Source organism: Anopheles coustani, chromosome 3 (genome assembly GCF_943734705.1).
Source record: "Anopheles coustani chromosome 3, idAnoCousDA_361_x.2, whole genome shotgun sequence".
Taxonomy (NCBI): Eukaryota; Metazoa; Arthropoda; class Insecta; order Diptera; family Culicidae; genus Anopheles; species Anopheles coustani.
The window spans coordinates 84,521,507-84,541,969 of NC_071288.1; the positions used below are offsets into that span (position 1 = coordinate 84,521,507).

The following is a 20,463-nucleotide window of genomic DNA, read 5'->3' on the forward strand; positions in this document are numbered from 1 at the left end:
GTTGCGAAAGCATTTGACGCCTTTCCAATCGCATCAGATTGCGATAAACCCGATCCACACCCTCCGGAATTAATTAATTTGTACACGTTTCCTCTCCGACTGATAAGCTTTCTCATTCCATACCCGAAAAATTGACACGCGCGTTGTCTAGCGGCGTGCACGTTAGGGCTCAGTAGGCGTCCGTTGCTTGAACCACGTTGACGCCCAATTATCAGTGCGCTTTAAACATCCCTAGGTCGAAACGGGTACCGGAAATGGGTATGCACCAGGTTGTTACCCGTCCGAACTCATCGTTGCTGGATCAGGTAGCGGTCATTGTGAAAATTCCAGCCGCCACCGTTTACATCGTTACCAGGGGGCTGATGCTAATCGTCAAGACGTTAACCCGTAAGTAGTGAGCTCGTTGTAATTGAAAGTTCTCGAGTACTTATTAATGAATTCTTACCTTCTAGGCCTAGGAAGGATGTTGAAACCATAAGCCAAAATGCTAGATTCGAATTCTTCGGAGCTGTCGGTGTAAAATGTGTTTTTATATATATTCAAGAATAAGTCGTTTACGTTTGAATAAGTCGCAGATGATATTACACTAGTTCATACCATATGGAAGTAGGTTTTTATTCAGAATGAATAAAGCGTAAATACTTAAGTTTACCTAGAACTGTTCCCATTTCAAGGCTGTGCGTAGATGAAATATATTCAACAGGAAATCCCAATTTCTACACCATATGCACATGAATGTGACCATTATCTTACGATCAAACTTATCAGTGTTTATCACTTTTGATATTACTAACCCTCGCGCGACTGAGTGATAACGAAAAGAAAAAAAGGTGGATGTGTAGCCCTGCAGTATTAACGATTGGTACAAAGGTTTTGTTTCCCTGCATAGAATATTGTTTATCAAACGTATATTTCCCGGTGTTAGAATGCGTTAAGGTAGAAAAATGTGGTGGAGCGCGACAGCCGGCAGAGTTATTCCTTTTATATTTGTTTTTACCTAATTTCTGTGATAACGGACCGTCTCCACCAGTCACACCAGTCAATTGGTTTGCTAACCAACACACCCGTTCGTGAGACGTACAATCGTAGTATGCCTTATTGATGATGCCAAATTAAAGCCAAACATCCCATTCCGTGTGACGCGTACCGGGTTCGGTGGGGCAGAGGCAAAATGACTGGTAGTTATTTGCCTGGCAGTGGAGCAGTGGCCATTACAGCGCAGACGCATCCAATTTTTACCAAACGTCACACACTAGCAGCTGTCGTCGTCGTAGCCGTAACGGTCAAACGGAGGGCTGCGGTCGGGCTGCTACGGAGTTGACATTTTGCACAACCTTTTGGGGAATATCAATCAATACTCGTGTGACCGTACTTGGAAAATTTCCATCGAGTGAAGAAAAGTTCCTGTGTTTGCGGCACGCTAGGTTTGCGAAGCGATTGAATATGACACACATCGCGGTGGAAGGGAAAGCATGAACAGTAGTCGAGTTAATAATTTCGTTATCGTTTCCGTACATCTCCAACAAGCCACGAAGACCTGATGAAACAATCTGTGCCCGTGCCGTTTCATATTCCATCGATGGGAAGCTGCTAAATTGTGTGTATTATGTGAGTGGCAACAGTTGTGGTTTGCAGATCATTTTCCAACCAATGTAGTGGCCGATGGAATAAGCTCACGCGAAAAGGAAAGAAACCATCGAAACTTTGGAAATTCCCATCTGGCGTGGGAACAAAACATTCCCTTGCAGGTAACCACCATGCGCCTCCATCATCGTACAGGCATAACGTTCACTTTCTTGCGCTGTAGGTTTTCCCCAGGGTAAAGCGAATGGTTACGTGCTCACGATTGAGGAAAAACATAATCTTCATTAGTACAAGTAACTTATAACATTTTAGAAAACAAATTCGTAACTGATTCGTTTGGTAAAAAGATGGTTTAAATGTAAATAATTGCGGACAAGGAATACAGCTTCGGTAAAAGCTATTCCAAGTGCAATTGAAATATTTTGTTGTTGCTGTCGCATAAATTGGGTCAAGTGTGCATTGGAAAACTTGCTTCCGAGAAGCATTGCTCAGTGTGTACCGAGAAACAAATATTCTTACTAGAATTTGACTTTTCTTTCCCCAGATGAAAACTTATACCTTTGTTTTTTCTTGGTTCTCATGATGCCATGAAGATCATATTGAACGCAAGCGCTAAATGAGAATTAATTCTAAAATCGTTTTAATCCAACTGTTCGATTGAAGGTCATCGGCAACAGAAAAGTATTGCTTTCGCTAGAGGTTTTTTTATGGCGTGCTCGTTTGACGAGATTGTCCCCGAGTGTTGTCAGCCGTTGTCATTCTGAATTGCTTAAATCAATACTTTGTCGCATCGACCCAAAGTGGGAATTACATCCCAATAGTGTGGTTTATCGTTGTTTTATCTATCGTTTTCCAATCATTTGCAGAGAATAACAATTGTTTGGTTGTATTTTTTTCCATGTTGTTTCAGGATTGCTATAAGCTTCCCTTTCGTTAAACAGAGTAGTTCTCAACTTGGCTAGGAAGCTCTTATAGACAGATACGCACCTATTTCTTCGCAAGTTACACTTCTGCTAAAAATGCCCATCGTCAATATACTAAAGCGAGCATCGAGCTACATCCTGGGCAGCGACGACGATGCCGAGGACGGTAGCGGTACCGAGCTCGTCTACGAAGACAACGAAATATTGTTCTGTAAGAACAACATTTGCGTCCATCCGCCGGCCGTCGTGCGCCAGGAGTCGGACATCCTGCACTATCCCGGCTACCTGACCGTCACGACGAAAACGTTCATCGACCAGTACAACAACGCAAAGCGACCGACCCTGTTCCTCACCTGGATACCAAACTCCACACTACGCAAGTGCCCGTCGACGGTGGAGAATGTGGGCCTGGGGCGTGCAGTTGGCAACGGAATGGGTTTGAGCGAAAGCAAACTGAAGCTTCATCTGCAGCACCATCAGCAGCAGCAACAGCAGCTCTTGCTACAGCCATCACCGAAGGAAAACGGACACGCATCACAGCCAGCCAAGACTGCCAATAATGGGCAGGAGAAGGTCGCGGTTGGAGAGAACCCGTTTACAACGACCAATAAGATTGCCAACACGAACCCATTCCTGGAGCCGTACAACGAAAGCATCGCCCAGTCGGCCACAAGTGACAGCAAGTCGATGAACTGCTCCGACTATTCGGAAACGATCAGTATTAGCTCCAGCTCGGACAAGGCGAGCCTTTGCAACAGCAACGACTACGATGCCCGCTACGGTGAGGAAGAGGATGACGTGCAGGGGCAGCGGCAGGCAGAGGAGGAAGAAGAGGACGACGTTGACGAAGGTTGCGTAATCAGCCATTCGGGGGTGCCCGGAGACGAGCTGGGAGCAGATGATCAGGAAGAGCTGAAGACGGAACTACAACCACTGCTGGAAGCGGACGGAGGTGGCAGTAAACTTTCAGCCGGTTGCACTGGGTCCGGTTCCAAGCGGAATCACCATCACAAGCTGCCCTCGCTCTCGTCCCAGTCATCGGTCACTTCGGTCAACATCACGATCGCGAGTCCGCACATCCAGAATTTGGATCTATCGCCACAGGAGGCAGCGATGCCACCGACCGAGCGTTTCCTGCGCTCCCTTTCCGTCACCTCGAGCGACGAGAACAACCCGAACTGGATGTCACCGGAGCTGCTGGCGTACAAGCACAATCTCGCCTTCCCGGAGAGTGCATCCGCGTCGCCAATCGTCAGCCGGAAGGCACCGCCGCTCAAGTGTCGCCGGTTTTCGGTTGACCTGAGCCAGATGCGTGCTCTGCGGCTGTTCTTCAACGACGAGCAGTGCACGTCTGGTCAGCTGGTGATCGCTTCGCGCGAATCGCAGTATAAGATACTGCACTTCCATCACGGTGGGTTGGACCACTTGGCGCAGGTGCTACACCAGTGGCATTGTCTGTTGCACAACATCAAGCTAGCGCCGGCAACGGTCGGCGACGAGCGGACACCACCGCCGGCAAACATGCCGTACCGGCAGTTTATGGTATGCCGACCAGAGGTGCGCCAGGCCGAACTGCACCCGGAGGAGGGCAAGGTATGCCGCATCACGACCGATTACTTCTACGGTACGCTGCTGAACGAGAAGGGTCAAATCGAGGACGATCTGCAGCTTCGCAAGTGCGTGTTCTTTGGCGGACTCGACCGTGGCCTGCGCAAAACCGTCTGGCCGTTCCTACTGCACTGCTACAGTACCGGCTCGACGTTCGAGGATCGGGCGGCTTTGGGGGAGATTCGGCGCCAAGAGTACGAGGAGATCACCCGGCGGCGCCTCTACTCGATGTCACCGGAAGCGCAGGCCCAATTCTGGCGCACGGTACAGTGCGTGATCGAGAAAGATGTGGTGCGGACGGACCGGGGCAATCCGTTCTTTGCCGGCGACGACAACCCAAACATCGACACCATGAAGAACATTCTGCTCAACTATGCATTCTACAATCCGGGCATGTCGTAAGTGCGAAGCGCGCTTCAACCTAAAATGCCGCAAACTCATTTGTTCCACCCATATTCTTCCAGCTACACCCAAGGAATGAGCGATCTGTTGGCACCCGTACTGTGCGAGATTAAGAGCGAATCCGAAACGTTCTGGTGTTTCGTGGGGTTGATGCAACGAGCGATCTTTGTCTGTACACCGACGGATAACGATATCGATCGTAATTTGGTAAGCATTCTACCGAAAAATGGTTCATTGTTTCATGATTAGCCCTTTTTATTTCGATTAAAATACATTTCCAACAGTCGCGCATTAGTGGGGCGATCTTTCTTTAATAATTAAGAGAACATAACATGAAAGCATTTTATTAACCCCTTTGCATATTTCCTAGATTCGTGTAACTTAGTCTTTGATTCACGAATCTGTAAATAAATTATTTTCAATCATTCAAGATTCATGAATCGATTTGAATTCATCTTTCCTACTTAATATTACTTTTAATAAGTCCCGATAGCATAAATTGTAATAAAATTCACTCTTTTTTCTCCCTTTTCCAGTGTTATCTGAGAGAATTGATACGTCTGATGGTTCCTAACTTTTACAAGCACCTTCAAAAGCATGCCGACGCGATGGAATTACTATTTTGCCATCGTTGGATTTTGCTGTAAGTCTCTTCGCGATGTTGTGTGTAACGAACCGTATTATTTCGTCCCACTAATCCATAACCGCCACTCCGCCACAGTTGCTTCAAGCGTGAGTTCACCGAAGCCGTCGCTATTCGGATGTGGGAGGCTTGCTGGTCCAACTATCTGACCGACTACTTCCACCTGTTTCTCTGTCTGGCCATCATTGCCGTCTACGCGGACGACGTCATTGCTCAAGACTTGCGCACCGATGAAATGCTGCTGCACTTTAGTTCGCTAGGTAAGAGTGCATTGGAATGGATCAGAGGTTCAGGACAATACTAACACTTGTGCTTGCTTTGCCAATCGTTACAGCAATGTACATGGATGGACAATTGATTCTGCGCAAGGCCCGTGGGCTGCTCCATCAGTTCCGGCAGTATCCGAAGATACCGTGCACGCTTTCTGGACTTTGCAAACGGTGTGGGCCAGGCATGTGGGACTCGGGCCATCATCCGTCGATCGAGTGCGTTGGTCATCTGGACCACGAAACGTGCGCCCTGGCCATGGACTAATTACATTCCCGTATCTCCTCGTAGCCCATCCTCTGTCACGTACCACCGTTGCCTCTTACCGCGCGTATTATGCGCCAATCTTTACGTAGTTCTGTCCTTTCTCACAAATCTCTGCCGAATACCGTAGGAAGTGTAAAGCCGCAAGTTAGTGTTTAGTACGGCCTGCGGATGTATCCCGGTGTATGCTTTTCGATGCAAACTCGAAGGAAACAGTACGCATGCTTCTGTGCTCATATACTTTTTTAATATTTTGAAAACCCAAAAGACATCATACACTAACAGGATTTTTTTAGACACGATAGCATAGCGTTTAATTTGAATATGATAAAAGTCTGCATAATTGCATAACATGCATAATACATACGCTTGATAAGGTTTCTCGCTGTCGCTCATCTTATGAGATTCGTTATATAAAAAATACAGCATGTTAATTGCAGTAAACTATAGCATTTTACGTTGCTACGATACGGTTTACACATGTACACAGTCACACATTCCACCGGAGAAGGCTTTTTCAACCGCTTTGGATTTATTTCAAGTTCCTCTGCTAACATGAATCGGTTGTGATCTACATGAATAGAAGTAAAAAACAACTTTTCTGTTCGCTTATTATCTTACTTCATGTATTGGTTGCTTTTCACTTTTTCAACATGACAAGAAATTAAAATGATTTGAGCTTTTTCCAGCGTACTATGATGGTTGCTTTCTTCAAGAGGTATGATTTGGAGCTGCTAACAATTAGAGAGACTGTTTAATTATCAAAATTAAAATGGAACAAAAACAGACAAACGAACAATATAGAAAAAAAAGACAGTATCTATTGTTGATGTTGATATACATATATACATATATATTATACATATTTAAAATAGTAGATATACAAAATTTTATAACCAATCTGAAAGCTAAACATGATGTGCTGCAATTATTATGTCGCTTGTTAATCAATTAATTGATCTTAATGCTAAACGAACACACACACAACCTTTTGAAATGACCCCAAGGACGTCCGATGCCAGCAACGTATTCACGCTTTCCGTTTTGCTTTCCCGTAAACGAAAATATTTTACGATAAGTTGCATAAAGCCATTAATCTGAACAAAATCAAAATCAAAACATATGCTACAGAATAAAACGCGCCAGTAAAAGTAAAAGTAAAGTAAACCTAGTGAACCTAATTATTGAGCACGTACAAACATACACGAACACTTACGATTAAACGATCTAGAATTCTTCTAGAAAGCAACCTAATGCTTGCTACTATGTAAATTAATGAAAAAGAATACACAAAAACACAGAAAAAGCTAAATAGTTAAATTAAAGCGTACGTATTGACGGAAGAAAAGATAAATCATAATTAAGGCTAGCAAATAAACGTCGACAAATTGATCTGTGTGATATGGTTTTTAGCCACTTTCATAGTTTTTCGTTTGTGGTTTATAATTTCCTTCCTTTTAATTGCACGCGAAAAATCGTTAGCTTACGCTGTTATATTTTTTCTGACTCTTTTAAAACAAACAATAAATAACAGAGAGCAGATAAAACGAAACGAATTAGTAAAAGATTTTTGTTCTTTTAATGATGTTAAACCACGGCGCCACTTGTCGACGTACGTTATTTGGCCAATGTATGTGACAAAGAAAAACCCAAACAAACAGGAGGCTCGAGATGAAAGGGTAGAGACTTCAGCTAACAGACAAGATAAAACGCGATCCTGACACAAATGGAAAATGACAGAAAATAAAATTATCCCAGTGATGATAAGTAAAATAAAAGATGAACAATAACAAAAACCCAACAACGATGATGAAACTTGTTTTGTTTTAGTTGGGCCTGATGCTACCGCGAGAAACCATCTTATTTTCTTTCTTCCCAAATCTTTTCCCCAGAAATAAATGTGCGCAGTATTTATTGTTATTTGCATTTATTACTAGCTTATGATTTATTAGCCAATAGTGTTTGGAATACGCACAAATGAACTTGTGGCGTTTTGCGCCATATTCGGTTGCTACACAAGTAAGTTTTCCGCTAAACAATATCGTCCAGCATTCCAATGTACAATCAACTCCCTTTAATGGCAGCTAGGTGAGGGCACGCGTTGGGTAAATAAGTGTTGCGCCCTTTTTGATGCCGAAGGAAAAATAGGGATGTTTCCTCGAATTATCCGTCATTTTGATACGAATGTCCCCGGATTAAGGGTTGGAAATGCAGGTCACATTTTTTTAAATTAAGCTTTCTCCTTCGTTTCCTGTGAAAGAAGTGGTGCACGATAGTGTTCACTTGCTACAAGATTTGCGCTAGAAAAGCAAGAGCATGGTTGGTTGAATGAAAGCAGCCATGATCACATAGGATCACACCGTATTAATTAAAATCAAAGACGTTGCACTACAGAAGCCCTTCTAACGGGAACTCGTTGCGAATGGTACGTTCGGTTTTCGTACGTCATCGCGGTGTTAGTTCCCGTGTGTCCAGCCAACAGGCTCAGGAAGTCCGTCCATATCACGCGGTATCTGTTGTTGCCCGAAGCCCTGATGCTCAATCTTTCTTATGCTTGCTGGACTTCTTCTTCTTTTTTGACGATTTAGAGGACTTTTTCTTCGACTTCTTCCGCTTGCTGCCGGAGTCGTCGTCCGAATCCGTCGAGGCGGACCGTTTGGCACGCTTGCGATCTTTCTTGTGCTTGCGCTTCTTGCGCTTTTTGCTACTGCTGCGAGCCTGGGCGGTGGCCGATGGTCCACCGTCCCTGCCTGTGCCACCATCCGAGTCGGCGCTGCTATCCGACGAAGAGGAATCCGAATCGGAGCTGCTCGATTCACTTGAACTGCCGCCGCCCAATTTACCTGTTTTGGAAGGTTTTTCTATTTTGCTTCTCTTGTTGTTGCTGCTGCTGTTTCCGGTGGCCACAGTGCTGGAGTCGCGCGTAGCTTCGTCCGGCCGGTGTTGTGGATCGCCCGACACATCACGTAGATGATCCGCGGACCGTTTGTGGGCCAAACGTTGTTCATCTCGCTCTGGAGATTTTTCCGACCGGGAGGTGGTTGACGTGGTCGGAGGACCGCCGGTTGTCGAACTGGCCGCCGCTGTGTGTTTTTCATCCGCCTGACGTACTTTTCGGTTCGAGGTCGAATCTTCCCGTTGGCTAGATTTATTTGTGGACACTCGACTGCCACTTGTTTCGCGTGAATGAGGAGGAGGTGGCTGTTGTTTATCTTTTCGTTTATCCATCCCTCGGTTTGAAGCTGGCGGAGAAACAGAACCTTTTCTCTCGCGACTGCCACGACGTGCGTTGGGACGATCCCGTTGTTGTTCCCGGGCACGGTCTCGACTACGGCCCCTCGGTTGTTGTTGTTGTTGCTGCTGCTGCTGTTGATGGTCGGTTTTTCGATTCTCGCTACGCTCCCGACTATCATGACGGCCAGCATCTTTCCGGTTACGTTGTTGCCGATCATTACTACTGTTGCCAGTGTTCCCTGTTCGGTCGGACGTCGCTCCCCGTCTGGATGACGGGGTCTCCGGTTGCTGCCGGCTGCCTCCACCACCTCCCCCAGTGTGTCGTCCAGCAGCACGATCGCCGCCCTCGGTGCGCTTCCGACTGTCGGTGTTGTCATCCCGCGGTCGGCTTCGGCTGCGCGATGAACCACGACGTCTATCGGATGATGATTTGTTACGATTACTGTTACCAGTGCCTGAAGCGCTGGTTGAAGATTGGTTGTTGCCGGTGGCCGCCACCGATGATAAACCACCGCCGCTTCCTTTTCGCCCCGGTGGTGGTGTCCGCGAGCGATTGTATTGGGTGGCGGTACTATCCGACACTTTACTTCCCAGACGATCCCTAACCGAAGGACGCATCGGTGAGGCGCGACCTTCGAGCTTCAGGTCAACTTTATGCTTGATTTCTACCGACCGTTCCACTCGATCGTCGTTCACTGGAACCGTAACCTGTGAAGGGAAAAGGTTTATTAATGGATGCAAATGCAAATGCAAAACTTTCAAATGAACCAACCGACACCATTTACACGATGTTCAATATATTCTCATACACATTCAATCATCAATTATTTCATAAAACTATTTCGGATCTATCAAAACCTTTTCATGCGGCACGCACTCCTTCCATTGCTATTGTCCCTTAAAATGCGAAAGTATGTAGCTTTGAACTGGGGCAAAGTGGGCATGTTTTATTTGTTTACTACAAATTTGCCATTTATCAATAATGGATCAAATCAGCTGTCTTAAAATGTGTTTCATCTTGTTTAAACACCTTATAATCCTTTTCCTACATTCCTTTACGTTTGTCTTCAAGACATGTTGAAAAAAACAAGACATACTGCATTATAGAATGTAGAAAGTTGACCTTATCCTTGGACCACACGTTGAAATATCCTTGGAATATGTCATTTTCCTGAACATCCTGAGACTGTTACAGGAAAGAAATAGATTTTATCGGAAAAGATAAACGCTCTACCAGCATGTGGCGCGAGAAGAAGAGTTGCTTTTTCAAGCTTTTTTAAATGAAAACTACAATGCTTTTTTGTAAAACTCTGTCCAATCCGACGATTTTTGACAGTGTGGCGTACCAAATCTGGCAAAAGTGCATCAGAGGTCAATTTACCTACGGAACGTATTTTCCAAACACCAGCTAATCCTAATGTACTTTCTAAAGGTTATGGTAGTGATAATTATCAAACAAAACAAAAAACTCAATGACATGTAGAATGTTATAAAAATATATAGAACGTATATGAACTGTAACGTCTCCACTACAGGTCGATAAAAAAGAGTATGGGAATAAAAAAGAGTATGGGAGTTGTAAAGTGAATAAGAAAAATGCAATCATTCAATAAAAACAAACATTTTGATCAGTTTTGAAATATATCTGAAAGCACCAAATATTTTAAAAACATCCAACACTCCACTTCACACAAAAAAAAGTATAAATGACTCACCTGCACTCGCTTTAGTTCGTCATGCTCTGGTGTCAACTTTTGGTCCATACCGGTAGGTGAAGAGATATCGCGCTGCAAATCGCTGCTACTACCACTGCTTCTTCCTCCGGCCATCGTGTACAGCTTTTGCCGTTCTACGCTGATCTTTTTGATCTCGATCGGCCGTATCGCGTTGATTGCACGGGTAAAGATAGCATTCTCGGCCCGCTTCAGCACCTCACTCGTAACTTTGCCCCCGCCGTTGGCGGCCCCTCCCGCCATCATAGTCTCCGAAGCCTCCTGTGCCGCCAACGCTCCCTCGAAGTCACCATCGTGATCGAACTCACGTTTTTCCATGGTCGAATGGATATGTCCTTCCTCGTCCAGCTCCCATTTGGACGGTTCCGGTATGAACGCACTATTGCTGGTGGTTGGTTTCGTACGGAGAGGCGGCGACAGTTGTTCGCCTTCCTCCAGCTCCTCCTGCTCCTCAAAGTCCAAGTTCGCGTGTAGATCCAGCACCGAGTCGGAACGCTTCAGCAATATATCTCCATCGCAATCCAGTTTCTCGACCTGTCCACTCTCAGTACTATCTACCAGACCGGCGCCAGCATCCTCGTCCTCCACGTTTTTGGGGTGGTGCTGGTCGTCGCCTCCATTGCCGTCCAGCAGAATTGACCTTTCCAGTTGATCCTCTTCGTACTTGTCGGGAATATCCGAATAGAGGTCGGCATGGTCGTGACCATCAATCTGCGCTTCCTGCTGCTGTTCCTTCGGAGCGTCCTCATCCTCGTTGGAGGATCCGGTATCACTATGTTTGGACTTGCCACCATCCCCATCGTCGTCGTCGTCGTCATCGTCATCGCCGTCGTTCCGGCGCTCATTAGTCGTCGCACTACGGGGCCGATCCTCCTCCGCCGTAGAATTGACATCAGGTTGTCGCCCGCGTTTCTCACGTTCCTCCTCAGTACCCGGCCCGGGCTTTGCATCTTCTTCTCGTTCCCTTGCGGTCGGTGTTGACGGCTGCTGGGAACTGTCCGGCTCTTCCTTTTCCACTGTTTTACGATCCTTCCGCCAATCCTTCGAACGGCGTTCGCGATCCTTTTCTTTGCGCTCTTTTTTATGCTTGCGCTTTTCCACTTCTTTCTCCTTCTTGCGCTTCTTTTTATCACGTTCTTTCTTCCTATCGCGGCGCTCGTCGTCGCTGGAATCGCGAGCCTTCTTCTTCGACACCTCCTTCGCATCGCGATCCTTGTCACGATCACGCTCGCGCTCCTTCTCCTTTTCGCGCTCTCGTTCCTTTTCACGACCTTTTTCGCGTTCTTTGTCCTTCTCCCGATCTCTCTCCCTAGCACGCTCACGATCTCGTTGCTCGTGCTCGGGATTACGATCACGATCGCGATCTTTTTCCTTTGTTTTATCCTTCTCCTTTTCACGCTCACGATCGCGATCACGCTCGCGATCCCGGTCACGCTCACGATCTCGATCGCGTTCTCGATCTCGTTCACGGTCACGGTCACGATCCCGATGAAGATGATCCCGTTCATCTCCACCCCGTCTCTGTTGCTCCGCGAGGTTGCCGCGCTTGTCCTTGCCACTTTCCGACGGAGGTTGCTGTGGCCGACGATCGTGCCTATCCTTTTCATTGTCTCCAGCCGAGCGTTGGCCGCGGCTGCTGGTCGTAGACTTTTCCCTTCGTTCCGCCGACTTCGAGTGCTTGGAGCGGTTTCTTCTTCGCTCTGCATTGTCCCGATCGGCGCCGGACTCCGACGCCACCATTGAACGCTGCCGATCACGGGATCGCGATCTTCCGTGATTCGTTGGTGGCGGATGATGGTGGTCGGCAGAAACAGCCGAACCACCACCACCACTCTTCCCATGGTCAGCACCCTCTCGCACCGAACCACCAGCTTCCTTCATATCCGGGCTCTCCTCTAGCCCATGCTCCGGGTTGTCATGCCGTTTCGGAGAGTGCTGCTGATACGAACCACCCTCGGAATGTTCAGGCCATTCGCCTTCCTTGCTATCGTGCTGGCGCGATTCGAAGCGAGCCTCTTCACGTTGGTGCGGTGCGCTTTGAGACGATTCCCTGGAGGCTCGATGATGATGACGCTCTCCACCCTTTGCATGGTGCTGCTGCTGATGCTGCATATGGTGTTCGGCTTCTCCGTCGTAATAATGCTCCTGGTGCACTCCACCGTAGCTACGTTCATGGTCATCCCGTCCCGGATACCTATGCGGGAAAGGCGAACAAACACATGATAGAGCAGCGCGACAAGCCGAGACGGGGGAAATGGGTGTGAATTGAAAGAGAAAAAAAGAAACAATAAATTAGTATTCTGTCAAATTTTCTTCCATCTCAGCGATGTTTCACCACACCGAAGACCATCTCTAAGCCACTTCTGCGTATGACTGAAACGCATTTGGGATTTTTATTTATTCATTCTTAAATAAACACACATGGAAAGACACATGGACGTTACCTTGCTTTACCCTCGAAGACCATTTGCCGCTTTTCGAGATAAGATGCTGGCTGCCTCACGACGGATGCCCAAAATTTCGAGGTCTTATTACTATAGAAAATTACTAGTTGAAACACCATTTGGAGGGAGGACCAAGCGTAAAAAAACATATGCTCCTTTGTCCACCTTAAGGTCAAGCTGTTTTCGTATTCAAAAGAAAATCCATTCCAATAGCATAATTCTATATCATTCACAATTTGTTCGATAGATATGTGAACGCTTTAGGTGGAAAAAAACATTGGAGAAAGAAAACCAAAGACAAATATTCTTGAAATAAAACCGTCACTATCAGATGATGCTATCCTTAACGCGGTCCTGATGACGATGATGCTGATGAGAAGCTATCGAATGTCTACATTGGCGCAGTCCGCAGTCCTTGATTATGGCTGGTAGACGAGGTGACGAGTGATTTTACTATCTAGATTCATCTGCTGTTATCCGTCAATGGGTGTCGATCCGTAGCGATCTAACTGATTATTCATCTAATGCAATGTATTTTATTTAGTAGTTAAGCAATTGAAAGATAATTTCACTACTACATTCTTGTATGTAAGCATGTATATTAATTTGTTTTATTTTATAAATATTATGGTATTGAAGTAAACTGTAACTTAACTGGCGTAAATGGAGTTTTCCTATCAAATCAACGTGCTTCTATCAAGAATTTACTTTAAATAAAAAAAACTATTTAAACGTGTATTAAGTTACATTCTTCGGTTCACATTATGACATGTTGGATTGATTTCCGTCATTCGCTGTAAATGATGAGCGACGCACAAGGACCTCTTCCATAATCCTACAACATACGGAGTGTATTTTTCTTTGAATCCGACGATACTTCCAACACGACTTAATCGGCAATCTTCACGTCTGCGTAGCAAAACATTGAAACCTAATATGAACACACTGTATTTATCGGTAGTATATAGTTTCGGTCATGATAAAAGCGTTGTTTGCTGATAATTCTGTTTATCTTCAGTATGGAAAAGAAACAGTTTGCTCGAAACTGTTCAATATAATTGATATGAGTTTTTTTTTAATTGTTCTATTTTCTTTTGGTTAAAACATGTATCTCTACAAAATCAATTTCTACTGCCAAATTAGGCGATATGGATATCGTGAGATCCAAAAACTAATTAGAAATCAACAATTCATACTTCTTTTGAGATCCTTTTTTCGCACTTATATCCATAAAAATATAATTTAAAGCTATTTATCACATATACTATCGATTCATTCGATATCGTTCGTACAGATTTCAGCAAAACTCTATGTTCACGCTGATAGGCAAGTAACATAATCCAACTACAGTTGAACGTCAATTATCCGGATCTCACATTGTCAGTTGCATAACCGTTTTGAACTTTTCAACGAATATCAAATTGGTAAACTGAAAAGTTTACAGCTTTAAGTCGGAATAAGATTTTGAACAATATCCAACAGTTTAAAAACATGTTATTTAATTGTATACTCTTCTTCTTATTATTCTTGTTCGTGGCGTACCGACCGTCTTGGTCATACCTGCCTGTTAAGGACTTACAAGACTTTTCCCCTTTGTGTACGTGAATAGTCAGTCTTCTCATACAGGGGAGGGTCCGATCTTGGTTAGGATTCGAACCCACGCTGTTGAGGTGATAATCCCCGGCGCTCATGGGTCGATTTTCTAACCGGCACTACCGCCCGGCTATCGTGGACCCCCTCTTTACTCTACCAAAAGGTAAAAATCTTGTTCTTTTGTTTGTTAATATTCCGCCTCACTTTAACTCCTGTACTATAAACGTATATGTGACATACAAATGAATACACTTTCGATTATTCGGGGTCCACTCAGTCCAGGACAACCCGGATAATCGGCGTTCTTCTTATTCTTGGCGTAACGACCTTTTTTGGTCATACCTACCCCGTTAAGGGCTTACGAGACTTTTTACCCCATGTGCACGTGGATAGTCAGTCTTTTCGTACAGGGGATTGTCCGGTCTCGGTTGGGATTCGAATAATCGACGTTCTACAGTATATTAAAACAAAAAACAAATCGTATAAATGAAATATTAAAAATCTTGATTGAAACCGTGCTAATTTGTTTGAAGAATATAACGCACATTATTTAATAAAGCGCCAAAAGAAAATTTTTCTGAACAGTTTTGCTTACATAATTAGGCATAAGACGCTCGTAATGTCACTGATAAACGTAAAAAAAAATTATACAACCCTAAAATCTACAAATCGAAGTTATTGTGCTTCAATTTGAGAAAATAGTTCATTAATAATAATAAATTCAGTTCTTGACATCCTACATGTAAAGGGCGTAGTGCGGATTGTTTATTGCTTGACTAAAATAGCCGCAACTTATGAGAGATGTAATAGCGATACGATAAATTACATTGTTTTAAGCCTATTACCCTAGCCTTGTAGCCTGTACATTTTTTCAGTAAAATACTGCATTGCATTCCTCTCCTCTACCGTCTTTAGTATACACTGTATTTGCTTTCAGCATCACTTTAAATCTCACATCATGAACATCGATTCATACCCTTCACGTAGATGATGCTCCAACTTAAATCTAAGCAGTATAAACTACATCACATTTGAGTATCACATTGGTTGCAAAAGTCCATTAAATTAACGTTAGTTTAAACCAGGACAGAGAAATATTTTTTAGCTATGCGATTAGCCTCGCCATAATCGGAACAGTGCGTGGCACTGCACAAACTATGGGTACACTGCCCGACGCGCACAACACACTATAAATACTGAAAAGAGCAATAACAATGGCACAGTACCTGTTTGGCTGCCCAGACGCATTAGCACCCGTTTGCATGCCACCATGTGACAGATGAGCTGCTGGACCGTCCCGGTGATAGTCGTTCATGTTTTGCCCGTGCATATACGGCGGTCCGCCGTCCACCCGTCCTCCACCACCACCGCCTCCTGGGCCCATTTGGTGCATGTGTCCAACACCACCACCACCACCACCAGGTTGATGCCGGTCGTACCCACGGGGCGGATAATGTTGTTGCATGCTTCCAGGATTCATCATCATTCCACCACCGCCGTGATCACGGCTGTTACCCCGTATTCGACCACCACCTCGTGGACCTCCTCCACCACCCCTTGGAGGGCGATGACCATAGCTACAAAAGAGAACAGAAGAAGGGGATTCGTCACAATCGAATGAGGCTGACGCTATAGATCGTACAACATACCCATAATGCTGGTTAAAACCAGGTGAGCGATCCCTAAAGTCTCCAGCACGACGATCATCCCGGCGATCGTCGCGTCGATCTCGAATTCTACAAAATACACATCAATCGACAGACAATCGAAGCAAATATAAAATTCAGTTTTCGATTAACAACTGGGAAAACGATTGCAAATCAACAGCATAATTACCTTCCTGCCCCGAACGACCCGGAACGACTGCGGCTTCTTCTATCCCGGTAACCGGGACTACGTGATCGTTTTCTTGGTGATTTGTTTCGTTTCATCGGCGAACGAGATTTAGATCTGGAAAGATTCATTATTGATTTTATTTAATAGTGTATAAAATAACCAATTGTAGAGTAACGGTTTTGCTACATTTTAAATAAAATAGCCAAGTTTTTTCAATAAATTGAACTCATCTTGAAATTCAAACGATAAAAACCATTGAAAAATATTTAAAAGGACGACTTTACAGTATATCGATTACAACGCGATGAGTAATTAATATTCTATCGTAAAAATACATTAAATTGTATGACCAAAATGAAAACTTTCAATTCCTGTTCGCTCAAATAAAGATCAAACAAACTTAAACTCGAGATAAAAATGGTAAATTTCGAATGAACTTACACAAAAAAATGGGAAACGAAATGTAATAGTTACCTGGAATAAGATCTGGAACTGCCGGAACTGTATGAACTGGACCGGTTTCGCCGTCTCTCTCGAGGTCGATCGCGTTCATCCGGATGCTTATCATCGGGCGATCGGCGCCGGTCCGTAGACCGTTGCCGAGAGTTGCGTCTACGTTCCGGGGAAGCTCCTCGGCCAGGGCCGCCGCCACGACCACGGCTTCCATCGCCGCCTCCTCGGCCGCCACCGTTGTCGAACGAACGTGACCTGCGTCCCCGATCACCTACCGGTGACCGATTGCGTCGAGCCATTTGCTGTTGTTCTTGCTCCTTACGACGCTCTTTTTCGCGCATAATCCGATTAAATGCCTCCAGCGGGTCATCAATAATGCTAAAGATGATAGAAAATGTCAGCCACCGTTATAGAAGCTCGAAGGTGATTGTAGGAATAGTTACCCCGGTCCAATTGTTTGATGAATGCCTGGGTAAGCACTCATCGGCCCAGGACCCATATGGCGAGGTCTCATGTGAGGATGATGCGGGGCAAAGCCGCCACGCTGGTGGGGATACATCATGCGCGGTGGCCGCTCTCCCGGATACATCCCACCGTGATGATCATACGGTCGTTGCTGAGGTGGATAGCCGCCTCCACCCGGTTGCATTCCGCCGTAGCCACCACCCATCCCACCGCCATAATGCGGATGACCGCCATGACCGTGAGCAGGATAGGCATTTCCAGGACCCATGTACGCACCTCCTGCGACACCCGGATGCCCCATAGAGGTGCCGATTGGCATTACATGCTGCTGAGGATGATTGTGCGGGATCGGGATCAATCCACGACCTCCCGTGCCGTGCAGATACTCCGGAGAACGACCATCGTACTCCCGAACACGCTCATTGCTCGCAACCATGGTGCCATAATTGTCTCCTTCCTTTTCCTCCATCACTATCATGCGGCGATGGTCTTCCTCTCGATCGAGGGATTCGTTGCCGCCGCGGCTCCCATTGTTACCGTTGCCACCGCCGACGCCACCACTACCGCTGCCACCGTAACCCTGGGCGCCCATAAGCTGCCGTTCGTTTGGAGGCGTATCGAGGCCATGCGGCTTTCCTCCGCTATGCCGCATTCCTGGGCGGCCCCCGTTGTAGTGACCGCGAAAGGCCCCGCGGCTTTGTAAATGAGCCGGCGGTACGGTGACGGTTATATTATCTTCGTAATCGGACTCATTATCGAAAGGCCCGGAGGCACCCGGTGGCATCATCGATTCCTTGTCCTCCACTGCCGGTGAAGCCATGTCGTCCTGCTGAGAGATTTCCTCAAACAAATGCGGCTGCAAGTTGCTGTCGGGGACTCTGGCACCCTCATCTTCGAACGTAGATGACTCCACGAGCTCGGTGGTGGTCGATATGGGTCCAATTGCTGTGCTACTGACGGTACCGGATCCGACGCTAGCGGCCATTCCACTATTGGTTGTACTGTCAGCCGTTGGCGTTTCCTCTGGTTTCACTTGCTTCTTTCCGACTGCAGCGTAGGTGTAGGTAATAAAAAAGAAAATTAGATTAAGATTTCAACCATGCGCTCAACCACACTTACCCTTCTGTATGGACTTAATGTAGCCAGTTTCGTTCCGGAATGCGTTCACCGAATTGCGCAGAAACCGATTCGGGATCAACGACCCCGGTGAAGAGCCTTTCTCCTTGCAATCCGGACACTCGTTATCCTCCGACTCTAGTAGCGCGGTCCGTACACACTCGTCGCAGAACGAACTACCGCAACACGGTATCATCACGGCATCGGTAAACAGATCCTTGCAGATGCTGCAAATCAAATCCTCCGGTATGACTTGCTTCTCCTCGGGCGGCATCTGCACGGGTTGCATGGCCGGGTTGTTCTCCACATCTTTGTCTCGCTCGATAAACGACCGAGGAATGCCGGATGTGCGCTTGATTTCTACATTCTCTTTCGGCAGCGGACCCATGGGGCAATTTTTTATCCAATGACCAGGCTTGTGGCACCGATAGCACTTGTAGTTCATCGGTACTTCACCGGTCTGTGATCCGCGTACCTTCTGGTAGCTGACGATGGGTAACGATATAAAAGTATAAAAAAATTCATTATTTAACATCGTCTAGTAACCATCTTGAAAGGAAAAAACCAAAGCAAATAAGGTTTATTTTAAAAACATCCGTTACCTGTGCTTAAACCTTTCCATTATAAATTGTTTGCATTATTAACAATGAAAAAAATGAGACCAATTAAGAGATAGTCGAGCACTTTTAGTCTTTAGTTCGAACTTACTTTGTAGGATCATAGTCGGCCGTACTTTGAAACATCATCTCCCGAATTTTGTCCTCTTCGGAACCATTCATCATCGACAGATCAACGTTGGTTTGCGAACTGGCCGCATCATGCTTGCTGCGTGATACGGACATCTGCATGGTAGGCTCTGCCGCGACTGCCGGTTTTTCCCAATTCTTTTTCCCCTGCGCCTTCACCGGTACCCGCGCAATGGTGAGTGATGTATTCTTCGGGATGAGCATAGTATCATCATTGTACTCTGCATACGATTTTTAAAAGAGACGAATTAGTAATTAGTCTACACATTTTTTGGGTTTTTCAGAAAAAATGCTATTTGCCACATACCTTCCTTAGTTTGGGCATTGGTGATCTGCAAGTCGAAATCGACTGTTTTCCCAAGCCGCTTCTGCTGGATTATAGATTTCTTCAAATCAGCCACGGAGATGTGCAACCCATCGAAAGTGATTGTGTCGAAATCGAGGGTGCTTTTAAACTTGTAATGCACCGACATCTTTTGCGACCGAACGTACTCTACAAACTGATGCTGAGAAAGAAAAAAAAATCTGTAATCTTCACTTTTAAAAACACATTTGTCAATTCATGTTGTTGATTGTGGCAAGCGGATACTAAACTAGTGGAAACTTTTGAGTATGCATATTGGATTACGTTTTCTTTCTTTGTAGAATCTTTTTGCAAAGTACACTTTCGTCGTGTAAGTCTGTTGGCGAACCGAATTGCGAGCCACAGGGAGAAGCAGTTTGTAATGTGGAGGTTATGTTTATGAAATCTGCTTACAAAACCAACAATTATTTCACCCACAGCTTGCTTATTTACAACTACATCACGTAACAAGCGTTTGATTTCTACAGAGCAGCGCTTTTAGCTAGCGCTTCCAAGGTGCTGATCCGGCATCCCGAGGGCACACAATTTTGCATCAAACTATTTCACTACTAACGTCCATGTTAGACACTTTCGCTCGCCAGCTTTGTACCTATGCTTCCACAAACAAGTGCTTTTCATCCACTAAAACTTACGTAATTCCTCACAATCTATCGATAAACGGGCGGCAATGAATGATGTTTCGGTTTTTCACTCGGTTTTCACTAGGAGACGTAGATTTCCATCATATTTTCTACGGAATTATTCTGCACACAGCGCATCGATGATGAAGTCTAGATTTTCATCGATGC

At 45.5% G+C, this 20,463-nt stretch overlaps 2 protein-coding genes across 3 annotated transcripts; one reads left to right on the forward strand and one right to left on the reverse strand.

The window, feature by feature from the left end:
* The first annotated feature begins 2,603 nt into the window (after positions 1-2,603).
* On the forward strand, positions 2,604-5,694 carry LOC131259120 (TBC1 domain family member 16). Of its 2 annotated transcripts, XM_058260546.1 has the most exons (7): positions 2,604-3,278; positions 3,324-3,476; positions 3,522-4,513; positions 4,580-4,724; positions 5,054-5,160; positions 5,239-5,420; positions 5,495-5,694. In XM_058260546.1, exons 1-7 carry the CDS (start codon positions 2,604-2,606, stop codon positions 5,692-5,694), a joined length of 2,454 nt encoding a protein of 817 aa, XP_058116529.1. The 2 variants fall into 2 exon arrangements, with proteins under 2 accessions (XP_058116529.1, XP_058116528.1); XM_058260545.1 differs by having other exon boundaries at positions 2,604-4,513.
* Positions 5,695-7,607: 1,913 nt separating this feature from the next.
* On the reverse strand, positions 7,608-20,433 carry LOC131260264 (E3 ubiquitin-protein ligase RBBP6). The gene is made up of 11 exons (XM_058261940.1): positions 20,308-20,433; positions 19,619-19,817; positions 19,274-19,532; positions 18,569-19,050; positions 17,428-18,496; positions 17,006-17,362; positions 16,532-16,645; positions 16,345-16,431; positions 15,922-16,272; positions 10,641-12,852; positions 7,608-9,633 (listed from the first exon to the last, which is right to left on the reverse strand). Exons 2-11 carry the CDS (start codon positions 19,782-19,784, stop codon positions 8,230-8,232), a joined length of 6,501 nt encoding a protein of 2,166 aa, XP_058117923.1. The 5' UTR covers positions 19,785-19,817; positions 20,308-20,433; the 3' UTR covers positions 7,608-8,229.
* Positions 20,434-20,463: the final 30 nt, after the last annotated feature.